General features: G+C 42.5%; 1 protein-coding gene across 1 annotated transcript in view; it reads right to left on the reverse strand.

Annotated features, from left to right (window-relative positions):
• Positions 1 to 455: 455 nt before the first annotated feature.
• The window catches only part of POFUT1 (protein O-fucosyltransferase 1), an 8,260-nt gene continuing 5,834 nt past the window's right edge, over positions 456 to 2,881 (reverse strand). The window contains exons 3-6 of the mRNA XM_009893536.1: positions 2,657 to 2,769; positions 1,760 to 1,952; positions 1,241 to 1,483; positions 456 to 807 (exon numbers count right to left, since the gene is read on the reverse strand). Coding sequence (XP_009891838.1) covers positions 619 to 807; positions 1,241 to 1,483; positions 1,760 to 1,952; positions 2,657 to 2,769 — 738 coding nt within the window. The 3' untranslated portion in view covers positions 456 to 618. The remainder of the gene's footprint in view (positions 808 to 1,240; positions 1,484 to 1,759; positions 1,953 to 2,656; positions 2,770 to 2,881) is intronic.

Below are 2,881 nucleotides of genomic sequence, written 5' to 3' on the forward strand. Positions count from 1 at the left end.
TCAATAGTGCTACTGAAGAGATACAGGTGCCCCAGAGTCCCGCTGCGAAGCAGGTATGAAATCTCTCGACGGGGGCATGGAAGCTGAGGCACTGAGGTGACATGGCTCTAGTAAGGCAACAACAGTACCTGATAAAACCCAGATCTTTGAATTTTTTGTCCTGAGCTTTATCTTGCACTCCTTTCCAGGGAATGTGATATTCCTGACAATACTTTGCACTTAAAAAAACCTTATGGTCAGTTTTGGCCAAGAAGCTTCACAACATCTCCAGGTAAAATTTAAGATTTAACGGAAAAAAAAAAAAAAATGGAAAAAGAGGAAATCTGAGCAGCTGCTTCATCATGATTGCTGGCAAACCCCAAATAGTGAGAATGGAGAACTATATAAACTACATCTTAAAAACTAAACATGATTTAAAATTACTTTTCTGTCTGACCTTATGCTGGAAATACAGCAGTCAGACAGAACAGTCTGCGAGGATTATCACAGGCTGAAGCAGCTCTGTGGCAGTCTGGCAGTGTGCTCTGAAGGCAGCAGAACACTGTTAGCACCGAGTGGTCCCTCAGCAAGGTACCAAGCTCAGAGTCCTGAGAACTATGGAGCTTGTTCCTCTTTTGGTCAGAATTCATCCCGTAATCTTGGTGGGTGGTCCATGCCAAAAAACGAAGAGGGTTTTCCATGCACGTCACGCTCTCTTTTCACAAAGGCAGTAAATGAAGAGACACAGTTCCCGATAAAATGATCGGACTGGCCAAGAACATACAAATCAATCTGAGGCACTTCTGGCTGCAAGCTAACAACCTTGACCTGCAGGGAAAAAAGGAAAGAAAATTAATCCAGTCATCTATTATTAAAATCGAAATGCCTTGGCATAATATTAGAAATGGGAATAGACAACAAAAAAAAGAGTGGATTCTGTCTTAGGTTGCGCTATAACTCACGTATGAATAGATAAATGTCAAAACATTTTTGAAAATCACTCAGGTTTATTTAATTGAAGTATTTTTCAAGAAAAAACTTACTACCGTGCGGGATAAAGCTCTTCAACCTCTAGGAAAGGAAGAGTTTTACAGTATAATTTTTGTCCCCACGATCAAAATTTACTTTGAAATGCCAATATTTGTCTGTGAATGACATATTACACAGCTGCCTGCCTGCTGTCTGTGGCAGCAACGGGCCAGAATCCAAGGAAAGTTTTTACTAAAGCACTCCTGTCAGAACAGGTTCCTGAAAGACCTACCTTTCCTTGGAAGAACTGCTGTATTTCTGTTGTGTAGGGCTCAGAATCAGTAGCAATATAAACAGATTTAGCTTCTGTCTTTTTCACCCAGAGCTTGAGAGCACGCTTGATCTCTTTGAGGTCCGGTAGGCACATGTCCATGGTAAGAGGGACCGCGGCGCTTCGGTCGTAGCCCACGCACTGAGGGGAAGCCATGAAGTGCGGCCCAGCCGTCCCATCCTTTAACATATTGCAAGCATTTTTCTATTGGAAGAAGAAAAAGAAAAAATATCCTGTTTGAATGCCAAGTGTGAGAAAACACTACCACTTCCACCACCTCTGCCAGCAGCTTTACAGCCTGTTTGAAAGATGAATCCCAGCAGCATTTTTAACACACAGTGAGTTATCACATGCCAGCAGGGTTCAGGCTGCCACCCCAGAAGCGCAGTTCCTCTTTGGGCAGCTTCTTCCACAGGCGTTAGCCACCAGCTTAAAGCAACTGCACAGGCTACAGCAACCAGCCTCACACAGGAACCATACCCAGTCTGAGCCGATCCTCAGATGAATTCCTACGTAGGGCCTGACCAACAGAGAATGAATATAGGCTTCTCCTTTCTTCACCATTTCATCAGACCACACCATATACTTCTGGAGGGGCCGGTGCTCCTCTAAGACAGGAAACTGGGCTGGAGCTCCAGGTAAGGCAAGTACAGGGTGCTCAGATGGTGAAAACCTACAGAAAAAAACCTCAGCAGACTGAAACATAGCACCAGCTTGCATGCTTCATCTTGCAAAGACTACTGTGCATTAATTTCGTGAAGCTTAGAATGGAAACTAATGCTGAAACATGCAGCATCTATTGCTCCAAATTTACCCAAGACGAATCCTAACCATTTGGCCATGTGAACAAAACACAGAAGCAAAACTCAGGCACTGTGTTTTACCTCAGACAAACAAATTAGTATTATTCGACAGACAAAAGATAAGACTTTTACACACATAGCCATGAGCTACCTTGCAATGAGAACTTACACTTTCAACCCAGACTAGAGCAATTCTGTCACCCAAACTTACTGACTCAAGTAGCTCTGAAAACATGAGGTAACCAGCAAAATATAGTTTATGATTAGCAACTGAGAACAAAAATGTTTTTGAAGAATAAATACATATATAATCAATAAATACTCCAACTAAATATTACTGACTCAGAAATCAATCAGCCTAACAGAGTTCACACCTAAAACTGCCCACAGGAAGAACATGCTCAGCAAATACTTAATGGAAAAAGCATTAAGTTTTTTAATTATACTGCAAACTAACTACTTCAGTTTCTCCCCCAAACTGCAAAGGCTTTACACAGTGACTCACACAACTGTTTTCATGAGTTACTCTAAATGCCTACAGTGGTATGCCAGTGCTTTTCCATCTTCTTGCTACCTTTGGATCCAATGGTCCTTGTACGCAGAACTGAAGGAAATCCCCTTGAAGAGCTCAGACTTATCAAAATTCACTTGGAACTGATCCCAGAAGGGACCAAATGGATTTCCATCCTGCAAAGGAAAGACAAGTGTTCATTCAATGTATAGGCAGAGCCTGAAAGGCAGAGTTAGCAAGGTCCTGGGGTGCAGAGTCATCATGCCACACCAACAAGCTATGACAGGA

Source organism: Charadrius vociferus, unplaced genomic scaffold (genome assembly GCF_000708025.1).
Source record: "Charadrius vociferus isolate BGI_N301 unplaced genomic scaffold, ASM70802v2 scaffold259, whole genome shotgun sequence".
Taxonomy (NCBI): Eukaryota; Metazoa; Chordata; class Aves; order Charadriiformes; family Charadriidae; genus Charadrius; species Charadrius vociferus.